Here is a 25,099-nt window from a genome sequence, read left to right as displayed (position 1 = left end):
CCCGGCAGTCTCCTTTCGGATCCTGGATCCTGTCCGGCACACAGCACGGGAGCCCACGTCCGAGCGCTCGGTGCACACAGCAGGTGGCCTCAGACCCACCCTGCAGCTTGGAGGGGCTGGTCCCCGCCCCCACCCCGGGCTCTTCATTCCTCCTTTCGAGAACTTAGAAGGATGCGGCGCCAGGCTTCTGAGCCGGACTGAGGAGAGAACGAGCTGACACCAAGTCCCGAGACCCCATAAAGGTCTCCTTTATGACGAGGCCGCCCCAGGTGGGCCCTGCTGCTCCCACACCTTCGGGGGTGCGGTCCGACCCCCTGCCACCGTGTCTCCGCAGGAGAGGTCAGGCAGGACCCCCAGATGGAAAGTTTGATGGTTCATCCTCCTCACGGTCCCTCCAGGCCAACATGGGGCTTGGCACAGGCTGAGCGGGCACGGGGCGGTTGATCCACCGTGAGGCAGGGCACGAGCTCCCCCACCCCCTCCCCGGCCCGCCGCCCACATCTGCAGCACCTGCCGGCCACTGGACTTTGCAGCCCCGCTAAGGGCTCGCTCCGCCCCTCAACAGGAGGAACTTGCTTCCCGCGACAGCCTGGGGGTTCTGTGCATTTACCTCTGGGGTGTCAGCCCCCCTTTCCTGGGGGATGCACCCCAGCGGCTGTTGTGGGTCCCGAGACTGCACTCCGTGGGTCCCGAGACTTGCCGCCCATGGACTGGTTTCCTCCCCGCTGGCTCGCCGCCCTGCTCCTCCGAGCTCCACTGCCACCCTTCCCGGACCCCTGCATCCCCGCCTGCAGAGCGGACGCGTCGGCTTCCCCGCCCGAGACTGCCTCTCTCTCCCTCACTCTGGAAGGACAGTTTAGCTGGGTGACAACTGTCTTCCTGTCGCCGAAGGCCCCGATCCGACCTTGGTGCGCTCCCGGGAGGAACGGGCGTCCGTGCCCGGCTGTCCCTCTGAGGCCACGTCTCTCACCAGCCGGTCGGCTCTGGAGGTTTTCTGTCTGGGGTCTTCTGGGTTTCAGCGGGGCATGTCCCAGTGAGGCTGGCTCTCACCTTGGGGCTTGGAGCTCTCAAACTGCAGGATTTATGCCTGTGATCATTTCTAGAACATTCTCAGCCATTCTCTCTGAGGCTATGGCCTCTGCCTCTTTCCCATGTCCTCCCCTTGCGGAACGCAGGCGGCACGTGCGGTGACCCTGTACACCCGCGTCCCGCGCCTCCGACTCCCTGCCCCGGCTGCCGTCTTCGCCTCAGCCTTGCCGCCGCAGGTGCGACTTGGCACAGTTTACTGGCTGCTCAGCACCCTCCGAGGCCTCCGCTTCTGCCGCAGGTGTTTCCTCCAACCCAGAGCCTGGGGAAAAGACGAGCTTCCCTGCTCGCTCCCCGGAACCCCGGGTAGGGCTCTCTTACCCCTTTCCCTGTGCGTCAGCCTTGAGGACACTCGGCTCTGAGCACGGTTCTTAATTCCACCCCTGCTCTTGCTGGACACGAGTCCTGTGTCCTGAGTGCGTGTGGACAGATATCTCAAGAGCTCGGCCATGAGGGACATTTCTGGGCCCGTAGCTGTCCCCAGAGGGGCTCGCATACGGCCCCTTGGCCATTCCAGCTTCCAGGTCCCCACGCGACTCCCGGTGCGTGGGGACTTCCCTTTCTTCCTCAAATCTCGCCTCGGCGCGCGGTTTCAGCGCTACTCGGACTAACAATTCCCGACGTCCCAGCGGGCAGAGAGGAGGCAGAGTGCGAGAGGCAGAGGCGGGGCATGCTCTGGGAGCCCCACGGAGCCGGGTCGGGAATCCGGCGGCTCCACTGGAGTCTCCCGGACTCGGGGGCCGCCTTCCCTCGTGAGGGGAGCAGCACCGGACGCCCGACGCCCTGGGCCGCCTTCCCTCGTGAGGCGCTGACAGATGTCCTGCGTAGGGACAAGAGGCTGAGGGCACAGCCCTGAGCCTGAGAAGCTGAACACAGCTCAATGCTATTATGGTTCTGGGGACTCAAACTTGAGTCCGGGCTCTCCTTCCACAGAGGACAGGGTGCTGGCAGCTGTGACCCACAGGTGGGGCTCCTGCTGAGCCCAGGAGAGCAGAGCCCCAGGAGGACGAGCGGGCAGGAGGGAAGAGGTCCAGCACACCTTGTCACATCTGAAGTTCTGTCGCTGACTGCACGGGACCGGTCCCTGCTCAGCGGTGACCCTCTCCGAGCGACAACTTCCTCCAGGGGATCCCTCTTTGCCCCCTTCACAGCGTCTGTCACTTTAAATCAAGAGTCACCTGACATCCAACCACAGAACCAAGCGCAGAGGCCGGGGTCCGGGTGGCAGAGCTCTCAGACGAGGTCGATGGAGATTTCCACTTAGAGAAATGAAATATAGTGTTGTTAAATCGAAGAAATTCTAGAACTAAAAATAAAATAACCGAAGTAAAGAGTCAACCGGACAGAACTGAAGGACGTCTAGGCCGCTGTAGGGTCAGCAGAGAGTAAAAGGTGGAAAACGCACAGGAAACACGGACCACGGCGCGAGAGACACACAGGGCGCACACGAAGGTCTGACGCACATGTGAAGGGAATCCCAGCAAGAGAGAGTTGGGGACGGGGCAGACTGTGTCTGAAGGGAAAATGGATGAGGTGTTCCCCAAACCAGGGAAAGCCGGACAGACACCCTGGAAGAAGGGCCACAAACCTCAACACAGACGAGCGTGAAGATGCCCGTCGTAGGAAAACCACAGAAAAACTACAAAGAAAGAGGAAGTCTAAAAGGACACCATCTAGAAAGTCCACAGTAATACGTTTGACTTCTCCACATAAGCAGTGAGATCCGGAAGACAATGGACAACACGTTTGCGTGCCCAAAAACGTTACTGGCAGCTTAGAATACTCTATCAGTACACCAAGTGAAAGGAAAAGGCAAAACATTTCCAAACACCCCCTACTCAAGAAATTGAGAGATTTTATCACAGTAAACCGATAGCAGAAACACACTCAAAGACGGTCTATTGGCAAATGATCCCACGAGGGAACACAGTCGTGCAGGAGTGAGGGGAGCAGCAGAGACGAACAGGGCAATACCTTTAGGCCACGTTGACTGTAGAAATTAATAAAATAGTTCACTGTAGGGTTTACGGTATTTGCAGAGTTAAAGTGCCTGATCATGGTAGCACAAAGGTGGGAGAAGTGGACAGATTTAAAGTGTTGGAAGGTCTTTACAGGGACCAGGAAGTGGTAAAACCGCAAACTTACATCAGGCCCTAATAAGTGAAAGATGAATTTTATCATTGAAGTTTATAATTGTGAATTGTTTTGTAAGTGCCAGGAAGTAGTAAAAAGAAGAATTTAATTAGACCATAATAAGTGAAAGATGAATTTTATAGTTGTTGCAGTACCCACTAAGAGTACAATGAGGGGCGCCTGGGTGGCTCAGTGGGTTAAGCCGCTGCCTTCGGCTCAGGTCATGATCTCAGGGTCCTGGGATCGAGCCCCGCATCGGGCTCTCTGCTCAGCGGGAGCCTGCTTCCTCCCCTCTCTCTCTGCCTGCCTCTCTGCCTGCTTGTGATCTCTCTCTGTCAAATAAATAAATAAAATCTTAAAAAAAAAAGAAGACTTCATGATGACAAAAGGCCCATCAGGAATACAATTCTAAACTGCACGCACCTAATAACACAACTTTAAAATACATCAGGAAAAACTGATGGCACTGAAGGGAGAAATAGACCCATAATCAGTGCGGACTAATGCGGCCTTGCAGCAGCTGTGGAGCAAACAGACATAACATTAATGGATATATTTGAAGATCTGAACACAATAAAGCTGATCAAATTGACAAAAGATAATCTCTCTCAAAAAAATGGAAGTATGTATTACTTTCAAGGGCACATGAAGCATTTGTTACAACTGTCCCTATTCTGGGTGAAAAAGCATACTCTATACCTTTCCAAAGATTGAAATAATTTAAGGTATATATTCTGACCACAGTGGGAATAAGCTAGAAATTAATTATACAAGAATAACTAAGAAATATTAAAATGTTTGGTAATTTAGCAACATGCATCTAAATAATGCATGAGCCAAGGAAGGAACCCTAATGAACACTACAACTTTTTTCCACCTGAATAACAATGAAAATACAATGTATCAAACTTCATGAGATCAGCTGAAGTTATATTTAGGAAGAAATTTGTAGCCTTAAATCCATAGATCAGAAAATAAGGAAAGCTGAAAATTAATCTCACAAAATAAAGAAAGGAAGAAAGCATGGAAAAAAGAAATATTAAAACAGGGAAGGGGAGAACTAACAAAGATGAAGAAGAGGAGAATTAATGAAGCAGAAAACAAATGTATCACAGAGAAAATCAACAAAACCAAACAGCTGGTTCCGTGCAAAGAGTAATAAGATTGTAGACCCCAGCACAACTGAGCAGACAGAGGAAGGTGTGAATCACCCTATTGAGGCTGAAAATGAGAGCCCAAACACTTTAAAAAAAGCAAAAGAATATTATGAACAATTCTATGTTAATACATTCATTTTTCCGTTTTGAATTCAGCATAACGTCCACATGTTGGGGGGTGCAGATTTTCGGGTGTACACAGCTGAGGAAGGGAACAGCTGGTGTGGGGAACAGAGCTGAGGAGGGAACAGAGCCGAGGCGGGGCACAGAGGAGATACTAGTGACTCCTGGGCGTGGAGGACGGACCTGGAGGACAGGTTCTGTGGCGGCCAGCCTCCTGGGCTGACAGCAGGCTGCACTTTCCTCAGCCCACTCGTCCAGCTCCTTTGGGTCCCCCTTGCAGCCGGGGTTGGGGGTGTCTGAAGACCAGGGGACGTCATCACAGCCCTGGGGTCAGGTCAGAGACGCTCCGAAGCCACAAAAAGCGTGAGGGAATCGGAAGGCGCTGCGGCTGGGCACTCGGAGCCGGGACCGCTGCACGTCCACAGCACGGCCTGAGGGCGCTTCTGGTCACCCTTGAGCGGCTGGAAGGAAGCAATTTCTCTCTTGGGGGAGAAACGCGAAATTTCCCGGCCGCGTCCTTGCCTGCGCTGCCCCCTGGCGGCTGGGGCCGGGCGAGCGAGTTCCCAGCCAGGGAGGGGAGACCCCACCCCAGACCCCCGCAGCGGCGAACCCAGGCCAAGGCAGCAGACGCAAGGATCTTCGCCATGTGACAGAATGATTTATTAGAACAAACCCCATGACAACGCATATAAAATAACCGTTTCCGGAAAGACGCCCATGAGACCACCTAAGGACAGACAGACAGAAGTACCTCCAAGAAGCCAGACAGATAAGTTACCGATCCCAAGTGGAAGGCTGGAAGGGGGAGGGACGGAAGTGGGTGAATAAGGAGCGGCGACGGCAGAGCGCGGGTGTGGATGAGACGGCCACCGTGCTTCCGGGGGACAGGCTGCGGGCAACCGCGCGGCATGCAGGGGCGGGAGGGGGCCCAGCGCCGCCTCCGTGTGGACACAGCAGGCTCAGGGGCGGGGTCCTGGCAGGGAGCCCACCACTCACACTCTCACACACTCTCACACACGCACACGTGGGGGGAGGGGCCCAGGACCCATGCACGCGACCGCACGTCGGCTACACGTCAACACAGACACGCGTCGCCCATGGCGGCCGGGCTCACACCCGCCCGCCGGGCCCTTCCTGCAGTCGCCACTCACACGGGCCGGGCTGGTGCGGAGTCACCCGTGCCCCCACCTGCCACCACCCAAGGGCGCTTTGGCTTTAGACGCTCCAGAAACACCCCCTGCCCCGGGGGGGGGCGCATGCTCTGCCCACCCGTGTTCCCAGCTGGAAGAACCCTGAGAAGGCAAGACTGTCCCTGGGGGCTCTCCGTGCCCCCCAACCCCCACGGGACCAGGAGCACAGCAGCCTGCAGGGCCCCGAGCTGGCTGCAGACACCCCAGGAATGCCCACAGCTTCAGGGAGGACAGGGCTGAGGGCTGGGGGAGGGGTGCAGCCCAGGAAGCTTCTGGAAGCCTGGCTTCCCACGGCCTCGGGCTAGTGCTCCCCTCCCTCCCCCCAGCACCAGCCTCGGACTGCAGGAAGCCAAGTGCAGGAGCCCAGCCTCCATGGCCGGGAAGGGCTGCCCGGCCATGTGCGTGCGTGCCTGGGCTAGCCGTGAGAGAGGGCGCGCGTGTCCAGCATGTGTGCCCGCATGCCCGGCCCGCACGCTTGTGGGTTTGGCAGTTGCATTGGCACCAAAGGCTTGAAGTAGTGGGGTTCCCGCCCCAGACAACTCCACAGGCCACCCGACCCCGGGGCAGCGGGAGCCACCGGCTCCATGGCAGAGTGGGCTACAAGGGCCCAGCTGGGAGCACCCTGCCCTCGAGTCCCAGGGCTCCAGCAGCCCCTCCTGGCTCCGTGTTTGGCACTGAATGATACCCACCCCCTGGTCCAGCCCCTCCTCCTTGGCCTGGCCCCGGCCAGCCCACAGGGACGGGACCGCTGAGCCCACAGAGCCCGTAGCAGAGCAGCCGCCCCCAGCACACGGGCGGGATGATGGCCTTCCAGGCCCGGGGCTGCTGTGGTGGCACAGGCCACTCTTTCCTTAAAAGCTAAAGACAAAATAACAGGAGTAGAGAGGAGACAGGGCACACCTGTGACGCCGGCTCTCGGAACAGCCGCAGCAGGAGCTGGGCCAGAGGGCCTGTGGGGGTGGCCGCAGGGGCTGGACCGTCCAGCTGGGGCGCTGGCTGGCAGCTAGGGAGGGGGTCTGGGCACAGAGGCACCTGCCCACTGGGTTATGGCACATGTGGGGGTCTGCGGTGAACCGTCCGCAGCCGGGAAGGGCCGTGGCGGCAGACAAGGGCGCTGGCGGCGCTGGACCCAGGGCACGTGGAAGCGCCTAGAGCAGGAACCTCTCTGCGTCCGGGAGGAAGTCGGGGAGGAGGGCAGGGTCCGGGAGGCCTGGGGAGCCACAGTTCACCCGCTGTGGGAAGCTCCTCAGAGGCAGGGCCAAGGGGGGCGAGCACGGGCTCTGGGCAGCCGGCCGGCCTTTCCCGAGCTGGGCGGAGCCCGCGGGGCTCCGGTTCCCAGTCAGCAGGTCCAGGTTCCCGCTGGGGTCCACGATGGCGTTGATGACTGTAGAGCGGGTGGGGAGGGTCAGGCCAGCTGGTGGGTCCTGCACTGCCTCCCGTGCCCACCCCGGGCCTCCCTCTGCCTGCGCCAGGGGCAACAGCGCCGGGGCTCGCCCACCCCGCAGCCGGCCCCCATCCAGCCCCCCCGCCGCAGCCAGGCCCACCCACCTTGCAGCTGCTTCTGCACGCGCCTCAGTTCCTTCAGGATGGAGCTGATCTCCTGGAAGCGGGCGGGAGGGGGCACATGGGGCAGAAGCACCGAGCGGATGAGTCCCCCGCTCCCTGCACCGCGGGGCTGGGGGGCGGGCTGGCGCTCACCTTGTTGGACGTCTTCAGGAGCGGCACCTCGTTCTCTGAGTTGATTCTGGCCTCCAGCTCCTCCCAGGCCCGCCCCGTGTTCTGAAAGAGGATCCTGCACCGGAGGAGCGGACGGAGGACAGCGATGACGGGGCCCAGACCCGTGAGCCCAGACCTCCTCCCCCCACCCCCCGCCTGTACCCAAGCGGGAACACAGGCCCAGAGCAGGAACGGGGCCGGCTGGAACCAGAGTCCCGGCCTCCGGGCCTGATGCAGGAAGAGCTGGGGTGGGGGTTGTGGTCGTCCTGGTTCCCGGAGCCGGGGAGGCATGTGCACCCGTGTAGTCCCGGGCAGTCCGCCCCCCTCCACCCCGCGGGTACTGGCTGATGTGCACGTGCCCGTGTCCGTGTCTGAGGGGGTGTGGGAGGGTCTGGGGGGGCAGCTCCCACTGGCCCACGGAGCTCGTGGGGCCCTACGCACTTCATCTTCTCGGCGAGGTGCTCCGTGTTCTCCCGGATGGCGTGGGACAGCTGCGACACGGGATTCAGCATCAGGTTGTCAAAGATCACCTGCGAGGACCAGGGCTCAGCGTGCTGCCCGGGGCCCTCCTGAAGGCCCCGCCCTGGGCACACCCCGAAGGCTGGCCAGCTTGGGGGGGGGCCTGCCTCCTCACGGCTCCGAGGCCGCGTCTTGCTGGCGAGCGAGTCCCCACAGCGGTCGTTCATGTTCTGGTCCAAGTCTCGGGAGCTCAGGGAGCCAGGGGGCACCTTCTGGAAGTTGAGGCCGGCCTCGGGGATGCGCTGCACCAGCTGCGACAGGGCAGGTGGTGTTGGTCCTCCTTGGCGCCCGCAGGGGCCGACCGCGCACCTCTCCTGCTCCAACGACAGGGGGACGGAGCGGACCCCACGCGCAGCCCGCTGGGGGCCCCGGGACCCCTCAGCCCCCAAGGAGGGTGGTCCCAGACTTCGTGCTTCAGGCCAGCCGTGTAGGGAGCTCACCACCATGGTGAGTGCTCCCGGCTGAGAGCTGCGCACGTGGCGGGGGGGGGCAGGGGGGCCGGGGTGGGGGGCGGGGTGGGGGAGTGTACCTCCTCACGGGCGGAGATGGTTGAAACAGGGGTGCTGGGCGCGTTGCTGAGGGAGGGGCTGTGTGCGGGCCCCAGGGAGCCCAGCGAGTCGCCGTCCCCAGCCACGTCGTGGATCTCCCGCGCCAGGATGGCCACGTCCTTCACGAGCGTCTGGCTCAGCCTACAGCCCGCAGGAGAGAAGGCGGGTCCTGCAAGGTCCTCCTGGCCAAGCACCAGTGCTGGGGAGGTTGGGGAATAGCAGCCTGACAGAACCCTCCCCGGGCCGACCTCTCCTCTCCAGTGGAGGCAGGGTCCCTTTCAAGAGGCAAGTGCTCCGTGAGGGGCAGCTGCCAAGGTGTGCAGCCCCCAGTCTGGCCCAACTGTGCCTGACAAGCCACCAGCAATGCCTAACGGACAGGACCCCCGTGGGAGGCTCAAGTGTCTGAGGCCCCAAGAGGGGGGCCAGGGGTGGGGCTAGGGCTGGGCAGGAAGGGCGGACGGGGGCACCCTCAGGCCCCAGGGCAGGCCACACCTTCCCCTGTTGCCACCAGGGGACAGGTGGGGCCACCCAGGCCCTACTTGGCAGGCATTGACACTTGAGGCAGGAAAGGGGTCACAGACAAGGGTCAGAATCAGGCAAAGGGTAACACGGGCAGGCAGACAGAGACCAGGAGCCTCCCCACAGGGGAGGGAGAGAGGCCAAGGGAGGCCAGCAGCAGCCCGCCCCAGCCCAGCCCTGCTCACTCTCCCGGGCAGGCTATGCGTGCTTCCCCACCAGGCCCTCAGGCCACCCGGAAAGGGACAGAGGCCAGCAGGGACCAGGAGCACATTCTGCCCCAAACTGCCCAGGAAGTCCACAGACTGAGCCCTGTCCTCGGAGCACATCAGGTCCCTCCACCAGGCTGTCCTGTGGGCTGCAGCCCCCGGCCCAGGCTAGGTGTACAAGCGTTGCCTGTCAGTGTCCGCACCGCTCCTCTCACTCGCGGGCACGCGAGCAACAGCCCCAAGGTTCCCCGGCACACCAGTGCCTGCAGGCGCCCAGGCGACGGGGCCTTCAAGACCTACCAAGGCCCAGGCATGCCCCTCAGCTGTCCCAGCACTGCCCGGGGCACCTCCTAGCCGGCCCCCAGGGCCTGTCTGCTCCCAATGCCACCTGCACCCTTGCCCGGCATAACCACCTGAACTCAGAAATGCTTTAGCGCAGCTGGAGGAAACGACCCCAGCCAGCCCCTACCTCCCCAGCAAGGCTGACCTAGACCCTCAAGATGGGGGTCCCCCAACTGCTTCCCACCCTCCCTACACCAAGAAAATGCAGAAGGACGTCCCTCAGACTCATGGACGCCCAACGGACGTGTGCCCCTGATTAACACTGACCCCCACGTCTCTCTGCAGCCCCCAGCACAGCGGGATGCCCCAGCCTGCCCCCTCTGGACCGCCCCTCGTCAGCCCCGGGAACTGCCCCCCGCGTCCTGGGAGCTCTGTCCCAGGTCCTCTTCGTGCCCTACAGGTCCTCTCCATTCAACCTGCAGCCACCACGGCCGCTGTCGTCATCTCTGTGCCTCTGTCCCCACGGACCATTCTCCCAAGGACTACCTGCCCCGCTCACCTGTCTGGAGGTTCCTGGGCACAGGTTCAGCCTCCTCAGCACCAAACACGGGCCACACACTCGGCCCTGGACCCCTCCTGCCCCTGCACAAGCCCCAAAGGACCCAGCCACCAAAGCGCCGACCGCCCTCGGTGGAAAACCACTTTCCGGTCCCACCACCTGCACATCAGCCTCCCAGCCTCCCGCCTGGAGGCGACCCCGGGAACCAGGACGCGGGAGCTCCTCTTTAACGAACACCGTAGAGTCCTTCCTCGTCCCGGACACCCACAGCCTCCCGGGCAGATCTGCAGCCACCCACGCCCCCCTCCGTCGCCCACCCCTCCTCTGAGCGGCACGCGCTGAGCGCCCTCGAGAGAACAGCCTCCAGCCCAGAGCCCACCCTGGGGTGCCCCCAGGCCTCCCGCCGAGCGGGCGCCACTCACCTGGCGATCTCTGCGATCTCCGCGGTCTGCACGACAAAGCCGTACGGGTCTGGGTCTTCTTCCTCATCATCCGTGTCCCGGAGGCCGGGGGCCCGGGGGCGCATGCGGCCGGAGCCGCCAGCCCGCGGGGTCTGCGTGGCTGCTGAGGCGAGGGAGCGTGCGTGCTTAGGGGAGCCGTGGTGGGAGCCGCAGTCCTCCTCAGACGTGGACGTGCAGTCGGAGCCTTGCTGCCGGCGACGCGTGCCTCAGGGCGCGATGGTTTCCAGAAGCAAGAACAGAACAGAGCCGCGCTCAGCACCCTGCCGCAGCCCCGGGGTCCTTCCAGACGGCCCCGCGCCGCAGGACACGCCACACTGATGCTGCCCCTCACCCCGGCCCAGAGCCCAGCCGCTGAGGCACCAGCAGCTACAGAGCCGCCGTCACTAGCCCAAACGCATGGGCGCGGGGGCGGGAGAGGGACAGGGAGGGATGGGGAGGCCACGGGAGGAGAGAGCAGGGACAGAAGCAAGAGGAGGAACAGGGCAAGGACAGGGAGGGACAGGAAGAATGGAGAAGGACAGGAGAGGCAGGGGCAGGGACGGGGAAGGGACAGGGAGGGACGGGGCAGGGACAGGTACAGGAGGCACAGGGAGGCATGGGGGGATGGGAAGGGACAAGGGAGGGAAAAGGAGGGACAGGCAGGGACAACATGGAGAGATGAAAAGGGAAAAGGACAAGAGAGACAGGCAGGGATAAGGAGGGACAGGCAGAGACCAGCAGGGACAGGGAAGGACAAGGGCAAGACAGGCAGGAAGGGGCAGCCTGACATCCCCACAGCCCATGGCAGAGGCCGCATCCCAGGGGGAGGGTCTGTGCCCACCAGATGAGAACTGTTGGCCTTGGTGCCAAGGCACGGAACCCACAGACACCCCTGGTCAGGGTCGACCTCCCCATGTGGATCAGCCCCAGGGCAGGGTGGGACCTCAGAGGGCGGCTGAGCTCGGCAACCCCTCCCTTGCCTGCCTGGTCTTCTGGGACCCACTCCTCGCCCGCCCTGCTCTGAGGCCCCCCGCAGCAGCCGCGGCAAACACGCAGCCAGAGCGGCAGAGGTCCTCAGTCCTCCCCCACCGTCCCACCCCTTCCCTTCCTCCGGTCACCCCAGCGTGCCCAGTGCCCTCCAGCCACCCCGGTGGGGGACAAGCACCCATGGCCCCAGCACCATCTGTCCACACCACGCGTGGACGCAGACCGCAGGCCACCCGGGGCCCGGGTGTGTGGGAGACCGCGAGGCCCTCCCCCAGTGCCTGGTCCCCAGGGGACAGCACCAGGGCAGAGCGGGCAGCCCCAGAGGCTCCCTGTGGGAGTCGGCAGGAGCCCCTCCCCGGGCTCCCCGGAGCACGAGGACACGCGCACTCAGGACACTCGGGTGCATCTGTGGAGCCAGGCCTGCCTGGGAATGGGGGCTCTTCTAGGCTGGAACTGGGGTCCCCCAGCACTAAGCGGGGCTGACCCAGGACATGGCAGACCCCTCCCCCCGGCTCGCAGGGCGCAGGGCCCCTCGCCTGTTCCCGGACTCACTGGGTGAGGAGTATCGGGCACTGCCAGGGCGGGCCCTGCTGAAGGGCTGGCGGGGGGCCGTGGCGGTACTGGCAGACTTCCTGGCGGCGGCGGTGCGAGCCTCGCTCATGACGGGTTTGCGGCTGGAGCAGTACAACTCGACACTGCGGCCAGAGAAGCCAGCGCGGGCAGGGGCCGCCTCGTAGTCGCTGGGCCCCGTGAAGGAGCCCGCCCGCTTCCGGGGCATGGCCAGGATATCCAGGCGCGAGAGCTTCTTGGCCTGCTCGGGCGCCGGCCGCCCCATCGGCTCAGGGTTGGCCGGGGGCCCCCGTTCACCATCAGCAGCCTCTGTGTCGGAGGCGTCCCCCAGCCGGGCCCTCCTCAGCCGGGAGGCCCGCGTGGGCCGCGGCGTGGACAGGCTGTTGGAGCGGGTCAGCACCTGCTGTACCTTCTGGGCAGAGCCACGGGCCTGCTCCTCCCGGGGAGTCGGGGGTGGCGCTGGGGGTGCCGGTTTCCGGCGAGGTCCTGACCGCCCCGCCCCAGCGGCCACAGGGCTCTCGTGGTCAGAGGTGACCGTGTCGGTGCCGGGTGGGTGGGCTGGGCCAGAGCCTTGTTCTCCATCAGGCCAGTCCGAGGACACCCGGGGCCCGGCGCCGCGCCGCGCTGCCAGGCGCCTCCCTGGCTCTGCCCGGCCTGTGTCTGTGGGGCCCAGGGCACGACGGTGCCTGTCTGAGAGCACCTCTTGGCCGCAGTTCATGGAGATGCCTGCTGGGTGCTGCGCCGCTGGTGGGGACGGCGGCTTCTCCTTCCGCGGTCCTGCGGGCCTGGGGCTGGTCGGGCCGGGCTCATTCTTGCCACTGAGCAGGCTGACCGTGCTCGCCGTGTCCGCGTCGGAGTCCCCGGACAGGGAGTCGTCCGGCGGCCCAGGGACGCTGCCCATCGGGCCCTCTGCCTCCTCCACGGGCTTGGAGAGCAGCCGGGCCTCCAGTGCTGCCAGGGCCGTCTCCGTCTCCTTCAGGATCAGGCGGGTGTCCTGGGGGTGGTCCATGTGGGAGGCCCGGGTGGCAGCCAGGTCCTGCAGGAGGGGGTGGCTGGAGACGTGTGGAAGCTGGCCGGGCGCGGGGGTGCTGCTGGCCGGCTCCTTGCTGAAGCTCTCCTGCCGCACCAAGGCTGGGGCAGGGCTCTCGGGCTCCAGGGACCGCTCTGGGCGCCGCAGGAGGACCGCCCTCCCGCCAGTGCTGGCGCAAACGCCTTCCCTCGCTGCGGGGCTGGGCTGGGCCGCCCGCCCTGGGCCCTCCACCGGCCCTGCAGCCACAGAGGGCTGCCTGGGGAAGGCTGGCTCCGCATTCTGGTCCCCAATGAAGAAAGAGGTGGCGGCTGGCTCTCCAGGGGCCCTTGGCGAGCGCCGGCCCTTTGTCCACGCTACTCCCTCCTGGGGGCTCCTGCGTCTCTCCTCCTGTGGGCCTGCACCCAACTCCGCGCCCCGCCCACCGTCCGACCCACTGGCATCACTGAGGCTGTCGGGTTCCAAGTCCTCCTGGCCCAAGAGGCAGCCGGCCTGCTCAGTGGCCAGCTCCGGAGGCCCAGGGCCACTCCTCCTGATGGCCTCAAGACCCCCAGGGCTGTCTGAGCGGTCACTGGGCAGCTGTGGCAGTCGCCGTCGCTGGCGCACAGGCAGGGCCCCCTCCTGCTCCCCGGCTCTGAGCCCAGGGCTCTCCTCTGCAAAGACAAGGGCAGCCTGGTTGGAGCGGCCACGGTCTGCGGGCCCCTGGTGTGTGCCGGAAGCCTGACCCTCCTCCAGACTTGGCTGGCACGCACTCACGGCTGCCAGTCCAGTAGGAAGCCTGGGTCCATCTCCTCCCTGCTGCGGAGGCTGGACCACTCACCTGCCTGCCCTGGGTCCGAGTAGCTGTCAGCCAGGCTGGCCCAGCGGGACACCCACTTCTGACCCCCGGGGGAGCCAGGCACCGCGAGGCCCTGCAGGGCAAAGGACGAGTATGTGTCAGCAGCAGAGGCAGGAGCCCCACGGGGATCCTCACCCTAACACCTGGCCCCGAACTCGCTGTCTCCAGACCTGAGGCACCTCACCCCAAAGAAACAGCCAGGAAACTACGTGTGTACTTCCGAGCTTACAGACTTCCACGCAACTGCACACCCCGAGGTCAGCAGCTGTGGCTCACACCTGCCCTTGTGTGGGCACGCAGGGCCCAGCCTGATTTAGGACCTCACCGCTTGCCCTTGAACCTCCACATGGGAGCCCCCGCCCGCCTGTCAGGTGGGCGTGCCACTCCGGAATCCTGTGCAGGCAGGACCCTAACCTTCGAGCTCACAGGGGACCAGATGACCGGCCGAGCCCCTCCCCAGAGCAGTGTGCCTCCCAGGTACCTGCAGCTCCCCGTGGGGGGCTGTGCCCGCCGGCCGAGAGGCAAACTCCTGCAGGAGGGCCATTCGCTGGGCAACCCCATCACCGGCCTCGTCTCTGTCTCCTCTGATGACTGGACGGAAGGCCGCTGAGGACACCCTGGAGAGCTCAGGAGACTCCAGTACCCCAAAGACCTGCGAGGAGGGAGGACCAGCCCTGAGGTCAGGGCCAGCCCGGCCCCGCCCTGGCCCCGCCCCCAGCCCCCACCCCACAGACCTGGTCAATCATCTGGCGAGCCTCCTCCACCTCCGGGTCTGGCCCCTCGGTCTCGATGGTATAGGTCCCTGCATCGCTCAGACTGTCGTCCTCATCCTGTCTGCGAGCCTTGGTCAGCTGGGGGTCGGCGGGGGGGGGTGGTGGGGTTGCAGGGGCCACAGGGCTGGCCCCTCGGGGTGTCTCGGGGGCCGGGGATGCTGGGGATGCCCGGTCAGGGCTGGGCCGGGCGGCCGGAGAGCCCTCCCGCAGGCACTGAGCCATGAAGTCCTGGGCCAGACGGGAGCGACGCCCCACGCTGCCAAAGTGTCGCACAGAGCCCCGGGAGGCAGGCGAGGGGCCCCCCGGACGCTCCTCCGTCTTCTCCCGCTTGAGCGAGCTGGCCCGCTGTGGCCCTGAGGCAACACCCGTGCCCCGCGCCGAGGCAGGGACACCTGAGCGGTCTCTGTCTGCTGGCCCGGGGCCTCGGTGCCTGTCGGCCTTGGGGTCCCCAGGACGGGTGTGTGTGAAGGACTGCGACCGTTTCTTGCGGGGTGTGTCCTGGTCGAAGAACTCGATGACGAAGGCCTGCTGGTTGTGCAGCAGCTCCTGGGGGTCACGCTTCATCTGCCTCTGCAGCCGCACCTGCCCCCCGCCGCCCTCCGCGGGGACCCCAGACGCCGCCGCCGCCGCCTTGGCTGTGGGGTCCTCTGAGTCGCTCTGGGTGCCGTCCTCGTGCTTGTGGCCTGGGGGTGGGGGGACCCCAATGCATCAGGCCGAGGGAAAGGATGCAGTGGTCCTGGGGGGCAGGGAGAGGCTCTTCACCCCTCCCCAAGCTGCCCCGGGCGGCGCACGTCACGGGACCCCCGCCCCCGCAGGGAGGTGAGCACCAGGAGCATGCCCGCAGCCCAGCGCACGCGGAAACCAGTCCCGGGGAGGAGGGCGCCCCACCAGGAGGCAAAGATGCTGCAGTCCCAGCCCACCCAGCGCTCACCCTTCAGGGTGCGGGTGTGGATGGGCAGGTCGCTCTTGGTGCTGTGCCGGTCCTCGCCAGGGCCCGCCCGGCACAGCAGGCTCGGGTCATTCTGCACCAGCCAGTCGGCCACCTTGGTCTCCGCAGACAAGGCCTCCACGGGTGTGGCCTCCTTGCCCAGGGGCCTCCTCTGCCGCAGTGAGAACTTGGTGACGTGGTCCTTGATCTTCACCTTGCCGGGGCTGCAGTCGTCGAACTCGATGGTGAAGGAGGCGTGGCTCTGCACCACGGGGGCTGCCCCGCCCCCACCGGACTCCATGTCCTTGGTGGGTGCCTCCTGGGCCGACACCTCCGGGGGCCGCAGCGGTGGCGGGGGCGGGGATGGGGCCTCTTTTGTGGGGATCTCAAAGTAACTGGGCTCCCGCCTGAACGGGAAGCCCCGAGGCTCCGCCGCAGCCCGGAAACCGGCCATTGTCGCAGAGAGCTCCCCGTCCGGCTGCACCAGCTCCTTGGGCCGCTCTGGGTTGGGGGTGAGAAAACATGTCCCCGGGGGCTGCAGGGTGACGGCCTCTGCCCACCCCCCGCCAGCAGCGTCAGCCGTCTCCCCCGGAACAGGCACTCCCGCCGGGCCCCCTTCAGAAGGTCCAGGGCGTCTGGGACCTACCCGTGTAGGGCTCCTCCTGGCGCCGGTCCTCCGGCGGGCTGCCGCCGTCATCCTCTCCCCACCAGGAGGGCTGCCCGTACAGGGGTGTGCGGTAGGCCGCCGCCTCTGCACAAGGACGGGGAGCTCGAGCCAGGGTCCCTGGGGCCCCAGCACAGACAAGGGCTGGGAAGGGTCTGGGCTCTGGGGGTCCCCAGCATCACCTCCCATCTCAGCCCAGGACCCTGCCAGGAGTGCGCCAACTTGGTCACTCAAAGGCCCATTTCCACGTCCACAGCAGGTGGTGCTCGCCACCCCCGGCCCTGTCCAGGCCTCCCTGTGCAGGAGACTCACCTGGGGCAGCACGGTCCTCAGCGCCCCCATCCTGGGGCAAACCACCCCTCCAGCACTCCCTGCGCCCTCTGCCCCTGGAGCCTGCCCTCTGGAAGGGCAGGTGGACAGCAGGGTCCGCACCCAGGGTGGGTCTCTCCAAGGTCTGTAAGTGACTTGAGCCACAGAGCAGCAGCCCTGTAGGTGGGGCCCCACCCACCAGGCAGACCAGGCCACACGAGGCACAGGGCACAGGGCCCATGGCGGGCGTGTCTTGTGTGGCTGTGGGGTGTGTGGATGCCTGAGCCCACAGGACGGCAGCTCAGTGCTGTGGCTGCGGGGTGTCCTGAGCCCAAGAGGCTGCCAGGCAGGGTCAATGGCTATACTGGGAAGGGAGCATGGCCCAGAACAGACAGATCAAAGCGCGCCGTGGGGGAGGCCCATGGGGGGCAGGCCTGTGTGCACATCCCACCCGGGACCCCGCCACGACGCTGCCCTTACCTGCTCCTGGCCTCCGGTCCCCCCTCTCCGGCCTGGGGGCCGAGGACTCACAGCAAGAGGCGTGCTGGGGCGGTACCTCGCCCTTCCCGGGGGCCAGGCCCCGGGCGCTCACCTGCAGCTGGCTGGTGTACTTCTCGTGCTGCGGGCAACGGGCAGGGGTGAGGGCCGGGCCGGCTCGGGAGCACCCCCAGGGCAGCTGCCTCCCTCTGGGTCCAGAGAGGGCTGGAACTGGCCCCATGAGCCATGAAGCCTCCTTCACAGCCCCCACGGAGGGGACACCCCAAGGCTTGAAGCTAGTGGGGGGGTTCCCTCATGGCCACAAAGCTTCCAAGAAGGAGCTGGGGTTTGCTCGGGTCGGGGAGGCAGGGCTGGGCGGCAGTCATCAGAGGTGACATGCAATGCCCACTCAGGACCCACAAGGGAAGGGCGAGATGGGCCCCAGGCCATGGAGGACGCTGCTCAGGGGCCCCGGAGGTGGGGGGCAGCGGTCTGTCCAAGCCCGTGCACGCAGGGCCCACCTGGCTGAGCTCTGTGGCTGTCAGATCCGGGCTCACACGGGCCGTGTGACTCTACGCACGCCACCCACAGTTCGTTTAAAGATGGGACTAAGGCTAGTGTCTCCCACAAGGGGCTCCCGGGGAAAGCACTGGGCAAGTTCCCCTAAGTCAGTGCTCTGTGACTCCCACACCATCGAACAAGGGGAGAGGACAGGTCCCACCTGCCACGGCCGCCAACCCAGGTCCCTCCTGCCTGTCCTGGCCACCACCTGTGGTAGCCTGACTGGGGTCCTCCTCGGCACCCAAGATGCCTCTGGGCCTCCCTCCCCCAGCCAGGCGCGCCGGCCTCTTCTCCACCCCAGCCACCAGCAGCTGCATCAGCCCGGGGCGATCCTCCCCACCAGCCATACTGGGCCATCCTGCAGGACAGGCCAGACCAGGCCGGGCTGACTCATGGCACCACAGCCAGGCCTAGGGAGCCAAGAGGCGTGGGAGTGAGGACGGGTGCAGGGGTGCCGGGGCCCCCGGCAGGGCGTCGGCACTGACCCTGAGTGCCTCCTCGGGGACCCGGTGCTGCACCCGCTCCAGGATGTACATGTTGGAATGTGGCCGCGGGTTAAGGCAAACCCAGAGCAGAAGAACCAGGACGGCCTCTGCACGAGGCCACGCGACCATGTGGTTGGGGAATTCTCTGCAGCAGGACGTGCACACAGCTCGGGGACAGGTCAGACCGAGCAGCGAGGTGTGGGGGGACTGCGCTGGTCCCCACACCCACTTGTGCACCAGGCCCGTGTCCGCACCACACTGAGTCGGAGAAGCGGGACCGGGGCCACTCCAGATCATGCGCCCTTTAACCCCTCCGCCAAGGGCATGCAGGGAAGGCAGGGGACGTGCCCAGGAGACATACCACACAGGTAGCTCCCAGCTCCTGCCCTAGACCACCCCTCTGCGCTGGCCTCCCAGAGATCTAGGGGTTGGAAGGGCCTCAGACAGAGGCTGGGTCCACCCCCACAGGCAGCTGTGCCAACAAGAGTGTCAGCGGAGGAGAGCAGAGCATGTGCTCCCGCCATGGCTATGGGTCCCCAGGATGACCACACAGCCCCCACTCATGCATGGTCTGAGCACAGAACGCCACGCCTGGGCAGGCCCCAGGTCACTGGGGACCCTGGGTCCCGGGGGGCACACTTGTTCCTGGGGCTCCGTGTAAACTCAGGCCGGTACACAAGAAGCAGCTTCCTGTGACCAGGGTGTCTGTCCGGGGCCAGGGGCTGGGGTCACACTGGCGACTGTCTCTAGCCTGCGGGCCCCAGCTGTGCCGGGACAGCAGTGCGACTGAGGCCAGCAGGCGGGAGCGCGGCCCGGAAAGGATATCATAGCCAAATCGGACGGCATCGTGGAGCTTCAGCGGGACATACTTCTGGTCCGGGATGCGCACGTCATTCACAAATGTCTGCGGAGGAAATAGATGGCAGGGCCAGGCCAGCAGCAGGCAGGGCAAAGACTCGGGGGCACCCTCCTTCCGTGCTGCTCTGGACCAGGCACTGTCCCTCCGACACACGTGCACCCAGCCTCACCCCTGCAGGGAGCATGGGACAGGTGCCTGCTGAAGGACTGGCCTTGCCCAGCGCCTGGGACCCTGAGGTGGCCAAGGGATGCCCACGGGCCGGCCCCACGGCAAGGCTGGCCAGGCTGAGTGAGGCTGCCTGCTCCTCCAAAACCCTCTTCCCCCAACCAGAGCCGTCACAGACTGGCCACGGACACCACACTCTGGCTAGATGATGACGCTCTCAGGGCCTTGGGGGCCAGCCAGATGACAGGAGACAGAGGAGCGTGGGCACGGCAACTGGGCCGTTGTCACTAGAAGGTACGAGAACCAGGGAGGACTTGTTACAGGACAGAAGGGGGTCTCCGGAGTGAGCAAGAGGGCAGGCCCCCAGGGAGAGGTCCCAGGCCAGGGCTGGGTCATACAGGGACAACCCAGCAGGGTGGCAGAGAGGGCTGGAAGCCCGGCAGCATCAGGCTGGACATGCCATGGGTGACGCAGGAGTTCTGTGAGCTCAGAGCCAGGAGTAGAGGGCAGCAGGCCCGGCGGGGTGCAGCCTGTCAGCCCGAGCCCGTGGCTTGGTGCTCCACAAGCAGGCAAGACTGGGTCCCCATATGTGGACATCACACAGGCCTCCCCACCACGCACCAGGCCCGCAGCCCTGGGGACCCTCTCTGAGCCCCGGCGATCTGGGGGCCAGGGCCCTCGTGCAGCCTCACGCAGGTAGGGCCACTCTGGCTGCTGCGAGGGCCAGCAGAGGAGGGGCTCAGGGGCAGACCCCCAGAGCCTGAGACCGCTCCCCGGGAGCCCCGTGGAGGATGTGGTGAGGTGTGCCCAGCGCTCGGCAGCCTCGCTGCTGCGGGACCCCCCCAGCTCACGACGGAGAGGGCAGACCTCACGAGTGGGAGGCACAGGGCGGAAGGCCGGCCTTGGGCAGGCGCCTGTCCACCGAACACAGAAGGAAACCACGCGACCACACGGCCAGACACCGGACCCCGCAGGGACCCCTCACCGGACCCCTCCCCACTCACACAGGAGCTCACACACCCCCCAGGACAGGGTGTCATGGCAGACAGCCTGCAGGGGGTCCAACACGGAAGGGACCACAGCAGGTGGGCAGGGCTGGGGTGGGCTGGGGAGAGGAGTGGGGCCAATTAGAAGGGGGGTCACTAAGAAGGGTGGGGTCAAGGCGGACGAACAGGCCATGATGGGGAACAGGGTGCAGAAGGAGCTGGAGTGCGCAAGACAGGTGCGGCTGGTATGGGGGCGGGGCGTCACGAAGAGGGGCGGGGCCAGCAGAGGAGAGGGGCGGGGCCAGCAGAGGGGCAGAGTCCCGAAGGGGCGGGGCCAACACCAAAGGAGGGGTATGAAGGGCCGGGCCAGCGCCAGGGGCACCCTGAGGGGGCGCGGCCAGCACCGACAGCCCCTTGCCCGTCGCACTCACCCCGTTCAGGCTTCCCAGGTCCTTCACCCAGTGCTCGTCCCTGTCCTGGTCGTAGTTGATGACGGCATGCTGCTTGTCCACGCTGCGGGACTGGGAACATACGGGTTGCCTTCAGCACGCCCGCGGGGCTGGGTGAGGCCCAGGAGGTGGAGGACAGCCCGGCAGGAGCCTCATCCACCCCACGTCAATGTCAACCCCAGCCGCCTGTGCCTGGGGGCCCACAAGGCCCAGCCCACGCCCCCACACCTCGAGTGTGGGTGTGCCAGAGAGCCCACCCCAGCCTGACTCAACCAACCATCCCAGCCACGGGAACAGGCCACAGGAATTCGCGGAGAGGCCAAGGCCAGGTCCTCCCACCCCCGGCTGCCACCTGGGTCCCTCCTTTTCTGTCCAGCTCTCTTTAGCACCAACAGGCCAGTGCCCCCCTCAAGCCTGGGTCAGCCGGAGGAAGGGCAGGGAGCCTCCGGCCATCTGGCACATGCCACTCCCTCCCAAGGGCAGGTGGGGGCAGGCAGAGCCACAGGGAGGACAGCAGCACTGTAGTGGGGGCAGCTCACAGACAGGCCTCCCCCTCACTCCTGGCCGGCCGCACGGGGCACAGCCTCTCCCCGTGCTGGCCACGCACGTGCAGGATGGATCTCAGACCCTCTAGCTACGTGTCCGGGCGCACAGGCCTCACGCACACCCCAAGCACACACACATGCACACACACGTGTGCACACACACATGTGCCCGCTGTCCTTCACCCCCCAACCCTCCCAGGACCCTTCCCCAGGCCAGTCACCGGGCCCCCTCCCGCAGTCGGCTGCAAGAACGAGACCACCCCCAGCACGCCTCTCTGCTGCGGCACTCCCGGCCCAGAGCAGGGACAGGGTCATGGGGCCACGTTCCCTCGGCCAAGACACCGCCAGCCCAGGCGACGTCCCCCAGAAACAAGGTCAGCGGTCCCGGCCCAGAGCGCACCACCACTGCCCACCCCACACCCACTCTGCCAGAGGCCCAGGCATCTGGGCGGCCCTGCATCGCTCTCTTGCCACCTAAGGAGACACAGGACTGGGGACCGGCCCCAAGATGCCAGCAGAACCATCAATCTGGATGCTCACACCTGCTGGGACGACAGTACAGGACCCCCACTCCTCCCTCCAGAGCCTCTGTGTGGTAGCGACAGGCTGCACAGCGGCTCTCCACTGCCTGGCTCCGAATGGCCCCTAGCCCATGAGGTAGTGCCCCAGGACCTCATGCCCTGTGTCCCCACACTGCCAGGCTTCTCTGTTCCCACAGGTGAGGACCCAGACCCTTCCTCCCTGAGGCAGCTGCCCCCACAGAACCCACTACCTCCCTGGCTTCCAGGAGTGGCCCCGGCACCCTCCCAAGGACAAGAAGCCCCCAGGGCAGGGCCTCCTGTCTCATCCAGAGCCCCAGGGACACAGCAAGGTGGGGATGTGGTGGGCAAGGGCTCTGGCCCAGCCCCGCCCTGTCCCAGGTTCCTCAGCCTGGCAGATGTGCAGAGACCCCTGGAGGGCTGGGCATCGTGGGCAGGGCTCATGGGGGCCGTGGCCCTCACCCACAGCAGAAGCCTCCACGCTCCAGCCCTGCCTGCGCTCAGAGGCCCCAGGTGGCCAGCTGGACCCACAAGGATGCTGTCACGGTGGGGGGCCTGGGGGGTGGCATAAGGATGGAACGGGACGCGGGACCCACACCTCATCCTGCTGCAGACCCTCAGTCCTCTGGAAGGAAGCGGGGTACAGGGGCCATCCGAGGCACTCAGCAGCGCCAGCTGGAGCCACCCTGACACCGCGGCCATCCCTGGGCCATCTGCCCCAGGGCTGCTCAAGGGGGCCGGGTCCGCAGCGCAGCCTGTTGCCAGCATCTGCCTGGAGGGGCCCCCAGGACAGCCTGGCAGGGCTCCCGCTGCCAGCGCACCTGCCTCCTGCAGCAACCGCTCTCCGACGGGGCAGGGTGGGGGGGGACACGACTCTCACCTTGAGACCTACTGCTCTCCCCCTAGGCCTCACCTCTGCCCCCACCCTGATCTCCTCACGCAGACGTGGCACCTGCAGCCGGACAGCTCCGGCCACAGCCTCTTCCCTGGGTACCAGGCACGCGTCCTCCATCAGACTCCCCTGCCTGTCCCAGATGCAGGCCGGCCTGGCGCTCACCCACCCCAGCCAGCCCTGCACGGCAGCCGCCCCACCCCCTGCCCTGGCCTGGGCCTCCCGCACCCAGCACAGGTGGAGGACCCTGGCACGCCCTTACTTGGGCCTCAGTCTCCCGGCTGCAGTGGGGCTGACAGGAGCCAGCAGCTCGCTGGGGCAGCCTGAGCACTCAGGTTCGCCTCAGCCCCAGTCCCTGAGCCGCCCGCGAGGCAGCTGCCGCGACTCCCCAAGTGCAGCTGGGCCGCGCGGAGAACAGGGCTCGCCGCGGGGTCTGGGGGCTTGCCTCCTCCTGCACCCCTCCCAAGCACCTCCCAGGGCTCGAGAACGGGCCAGCCACCCACCGCAGCCCACCACACACCCCGGCGCCAAAGGGCCCCCGTCTCTGGAAGGTGAGCCTGGGGGTGGGCTGTGGCCGTCATGCTGCCAGATGTCGGTCCGCAGGGGCGCTGCCAGCCTGGGACGGGCCCTGGGCAGGGGCGCGCCACACTGGCATGCAGCACAACACAGGCCGGCCCGAGGCAGGCATGGGTGTGCAGGAGCAAGGACACACTGCCCCTCAGGCTTGGACGCGCCACCTCCACCAAGGAGGAACTCCCTAGAGGGACTTCGGGGCTGACCTCCCAGCCCAAGCACTCCAATGCCCCCCGCCCAAGCCTCAGACTCCCAACTCCCAGACACAGCCCAGCTGGGCCCAATCGGACTCCTCCTTCCCTGTCCACCTGGCACCAGGCAGACAGCAGCTGGGGGTCCAGAGGCTCCCACCACACCCCTTGCCCGCAGACACCCACTGGCCCTCCCCGTCAGCCTGTCCCCTGCAGCCATCTTTCTCCTGCCCTCCCAGCCCCCATCAGTCCTGCCCATCACTGTTTGCAGAAACTTCCTGAGGCTCCTGGCCAGCATGAGAGGAAAGGCTGGCCTTGTCCCATAAGCCACAGGCCACGGAGACCTCTCCAAACCTTCTTCCTGCCCTGGCCTGGCGAGCCCTCCGGCCAGACTGCTCTGCGGTTCTGGAGATGCCATGCCCATTCTTGGACCTGGGTCCTTCACCCAGGACCACCACCCTCCCTGTGCCCTCCTTCCCTGCCCCCCCCACCCCACCCATCTTCTGGCTTCTTGGACCTTGCACAGTGCTCCCCCATTTGCCCCCAGAGCCTGGGCCGACCCCTCCAGCCCCCAGGCCCAGCCCCCACTCCCGCCCGGCGCTCTAGCACTAGGCATGGCTGCTGCAAGCCCCCTTCCCAGACAGTGGGTAGCAGCAGGACTGATGGGAAGCAGGCAAGAGAGACCCCAGCTCCGGAAACTCCCCCAGCCCCAACGTCCCAAGCCAGAAGCAGATCCCAGTTCCACCAGGCCCAGATGCTCAGAGGCTAGACAGCCACCTGAGCCGGGACCACCATGGACAGGCGGGGCCAGCACGTGTGCAGGGGGCTGCCGGCGTGGGGCTGTGGTCTCTGCAGGAGAACGTGAGCAGATAGACCCCCGCTGCCATGCCCCTACAGGGCAAACTGGGCAGAGGCGGGGAAGCCACCTGTGTGAAGGGGCACATGGGCACAGAGACACGCATGGGCACACACACACACGTGCACGGGCACAGAGACGTGCATGGGCACACACACGCGCACGGGCACAGAGACGCGCATGGGCACACACACACACGTGCACGGGCACAGAGACGCGCATGGGCACACACACACACGTGCACGGGCACAGAGACGTGCATGGGCACACACACGCGCACGGGCACAGAGACGCGCACGGGCGCGCACACACGCGCACGGGCACAGAGACGCGCATGGGCACACACACGTGCACGGGCACATGCCCCGCACCACCGCGCTGGGCCCCCGGTGGTAAGGGCCGGGGCAGGCAGCCCGCCTGCACACTCGCGCTCGCGTCAGTCAGCACACGTTGCCAGGGCACTGGCTCTGGGCCGGGCTCAGAAAGCGTGGGGCAGCATGGGGCCAGGCAGGCTGGCTCTACCTCCCCACACACCCCCTACCTCCTCTGCCCCCTGAGGGCCAAGCCATAGTCCCTCCCACCTGATCTGCAGCACAGGCCCCTGCACGGCCCTCTGCTGCCTTGCCTCCCCGCACCACCTCCTCCCTGCACCCCGGCACCACTGCTGGCCCCCTGCACCCCTCCTGAGAGGCCCGTTGGCCCCACCTCCCTCCATCCTGTTCCCAGTACCAACTCTTGCAGGCCTCCGTCCCTGGGACTCATCTGGTCCCTGCTGACATGAGTGTGGCTGGCCCCCCGCTCAGGGAGCAGCGACCCTGGAAGGCAAGGTCTCTGCAGGGTCGGCCAAGTGACAACATGGGGGGTGAGGACACAGACCGTACAGAGGAGAGCACGAGGAGGGCGGGGGTGAGAAGGAGCTGCCTGGGAAGGATCGGGGTGGGGGGGCA

General features: G+C 65.6%; 1 protein-coding gene across 6 annotated transcripts in view; it reads right to left on the bottom strand.

Moving 5' to 3' along the window:
- Positions 1 to 5,135: 5,135 nt before the first annotated feature.
- CEP170B (centrosomal protein 170B) overlaps positions 5,136 to 25,099 on the bottom strand; it is a 42,623-nt gene continuing 22,659 nt past the window's right edge. For 5 of the 6 annotated variants that reach the window (XM_047737289.1, XM_047737293.1, XM_047737294.1 and 2 more), the window contains 17 exons: positions 20,539 to 20,628; positions 18,923 to 19,001; positions 18,098 to 18,156; positions 17,055 to 17,193; positions 16,248 to 16,352; positions 15,605 to 16,102; positions 14,635 to 15,356; positions 14,382 to 14,552; positions 13,883 to 13,973; positions 12,018 to 13,715; positions 10,461 to 10,704; positions 8,454 to 8,613; positions 8,032 to 8,175; positions 7,847 to 7,935; positions 7,388 to 7,481; positions 7,238 to 7,289; positions 5,136 to 7,073 (listed from right to left, as the gene is read on the bottom strand). In XM_047737289.1, the coding sequence (XP_047593245.1) occupies positions 6,838 to 7,073; positions 7,238 to 7,289; positions 7,388 to 7,481; positions 7,847 to 7,935; positions 8,032 to 8,175; positions 8,454 to 8,613; positions 10,461 to 10,704; positions 12,018 to 13,715; positions 13,883 to 13,973; positions 14,382 to 14,552; positions 14,635 to 15,356; positions 15,605 to 16,102; positions 16,248 to 16,352; positions 17,055 to 17,193; positions 18,098 to 18,156; positions 18,923 to 19,001; positions 20,539 to 20,628 (4,671 nt within the window). In that variant the 3' untranslated portion in view covers positions 5,136 to 6,837. Of the gene's footprint in view, positions 7,074 to 7,237; positions 7,290 to 7,387; positions 7,482 to 7,846; positions 7,936 to 8,031; positions 8,176 to 8,453; positions 8,614 to 10,460; positions 10,723 to 12,017; positions 13,716 to 13,882; positions 13,974 to 14,381; positions 14,553 to 14,634; positions 15,357 to 15,604; positions 16,103 to 16,247; positions 16,353 to 17,054; positions 17,194 to 18,097; positions 18,157 to 18,922; positions 19,002 to 20,538; positions 20,629 to 25,099 lie in introns of those variants that run through there. The other variant, XM_047737295.1, reaches the window with a different exon arrangement.

This window comes from Lutra lutra, chromosome 7, assembly GCF_902655055.1.
Source record: "Lutra lutra chromosome 7, mLutLut1.2, whole genome shotgun sequence".
Lineage (NCBI taxonomy): Eukaryota > Metazoa > Chordata > Mammalia > Carnivora > Mustelidae > Lutra > Lutra lutra.
The sequence above is the reverse complement of the archived record's forward strand: the minus strand, read 5'-3'. Positions and strand labels throughout refer to the sequence as shown.